General features: G+C 50.1%; 1 protein-coding gene across 2 annotated transcripts in view; it reads right to left on the bottom strand.

Annotated features, from left to right (window-relative positions):
* Positions 1-282: 282 nt before the first annotated feature.
* LOC143109968 (uncharacterized) overlaps positions 283-1,755 on the bottom strand; it is a 22,839-nt gene continuing 21,366 nt past the window's right edge. For both annotated transcript variants that reach the window (XM_076272769.1, XM_076272770.1), the window contains one exon: positions 283-841. In XM_076272769.1, coding sequence (XP_076128884.1) covers positions 307-841 — 535 coding nt within the window. In that variant the 3' untranslated portion in view covers positions 283-306. The remainder of the gene's footprint in view (positions 842-1,755) is intronic.

Raw genomic sequence — 1,755 nt, 5'->3', positions numbered from 1 at the left:
TAATTTGGCAAAAGGCTCCATTGCAAAAGGGGCCCCCAACCAAGAACTGGAGCTTGCCATATAAGACTCTGTGATAGGTGCTTAGCCAGAGGCAAACCTTTTCAACTTCAAGTTCAGACACACATGTATCCCGCTACAGTACAAGCAGAGTACTGTGTGTGTGTGTGTGTGTGTGTGTACATGATTTGTGTGTGTGTGTGTGTGTGTGTACATGATTTGTGTGTGTGTGTGAGTGTGTGAGAGAGAGTGTGTGTGTGTGTGTGTGTGTAGGGGGGGGGGGGGTTGGTGTTGTCCTACCCTGTCCATTCACTTAAGCCCCTCCCACATGTTCTCCGACACACTTCCGTGACTCCTCCTCCTGATGCCCGCCAGCTTGCCCCTGGCGCGCGCTGCCCACTGGACGGCGCTGCCCTTTGCCAGGCCTGCCCCGGAGCCCTTGCGCTGGCCACCTGCAGGGGCGGCGGTGGCCGTGCAGTCTGCCAGGCTGGCATAGCGCCAGTCCTCCAGCGTCACGCCAGCCCTCCAGGAGGGCAGCGAGAGAGACAGAGGAGAGGAGAGGGGCGAGGAGAGAGGAGGGGGGGACAGGGAGAGGGCAGGGAGGGCAGGGGCAACAGGGGCAGTAGTGGCGGTGGTGGGTGAAGTGTCTTTCTTCGCCTCGGCCTTCTGCGGCTCGTTCTCGTCTCCCGGCTCGCCAGGCAGCTGTGGCGGCTCCCAGCCCTCCATCTTGTCCATCTTGCGGGTTGGGGTGATCTGCCGCATCGTCATGGTGATGCTGTCCCAGAATCCTTTGTCCTTCTCCCGGTCCAGAGGCTTGGCGCTCCTCTCCTCCTCCTTGTTCTTTCTACGCAGGACAAAACACAAACGGGACATCAGACCTCCCGGACAATCTGTCGCAATTCCCAAAACATCAGAAATCATAGATTAAAGTGAAGAAAAGGAAAAACATCTGATATAATAATGAATAATGAACACCAGAATTTGCAAGCATCAGAAAGCATAAATATCAGACCTAAGTCAAAAGCACATGATGTCAGTAAAAACAACTGAACTAAGGAAAATCAGATCTCAGACATTTAACCGTCATTACATTTAGTGTACTTTGCATATAAAATGTAAAGCACATTGAATTACCATTGTGTGTGATGTACTTAATAAATAAATATGTGGGTCAACGGACCCAACAGAGAGAGAAACTCACTTACACCAGATATTAACACTCAACTATGCCATCATTCATCAACTAAAACTCCATCAACATAAACAATAGGAGTCCTATACACCAAGGTCAGTACTTCAGCATGATTTAAGGAGAAAGCCTGGGCCTCCTACTGCACTGGGAACACACATACTGTATCAAGTCAGCATGGAGGAGGAACAACCGATCACTTCATGGAAAGAGGAAACTCAAATAAATACTGTGTTATCCCACAACATACCACTGCCATTGTTTAGTTAATTAACGATGGGAACAAAATTATGAACTGCTGAACTGTGTGTGTGTGTGTGTGTGTGAGGAAGGTAAGAGTGTTAAGGTGGGGTTTCCATCCCATACACTCTGTTCAGGTTAGTGACACATGTATTGTGCTGTCAGGAAGAGATTGAACACACAGAAACCCCCTCACCACACACCCCCCTGCCCTCTCTCTCCTGTGGCTGGCTACGTTTCTCCCAGCAGCCACATATCAAAAACAGGAAAGCAGCATGTGGCATGCCTTACACAACCATACACACTCTGGCTCACCCTCACACACACAA

This window comes from Alosa pseudoharengus, unplaced genomic scaffold (genome assembly GCF_046254945.1).
Source record: "Alosa pseudoharengus isolate Yale_2024_CS ecotype anadromous, Long Island Sound unplaced genomic scaffold, YU_APseudo_1.1 YU_APseudo_1.1_scf_7, whole genome shotgun sequence".
NCBI classification, from domain to species: Eukaryota; Metazoa; Chordata; class Actinopteri; order Clupeiformes; family Clupeidae; genus Alosa; species Alosa pseudoharengus.
The sequence above is the reverse complement of the archived record's forward strand: the minus strand, read 5'-3'. Positions and strand labels throughout refer to the sequence as shown.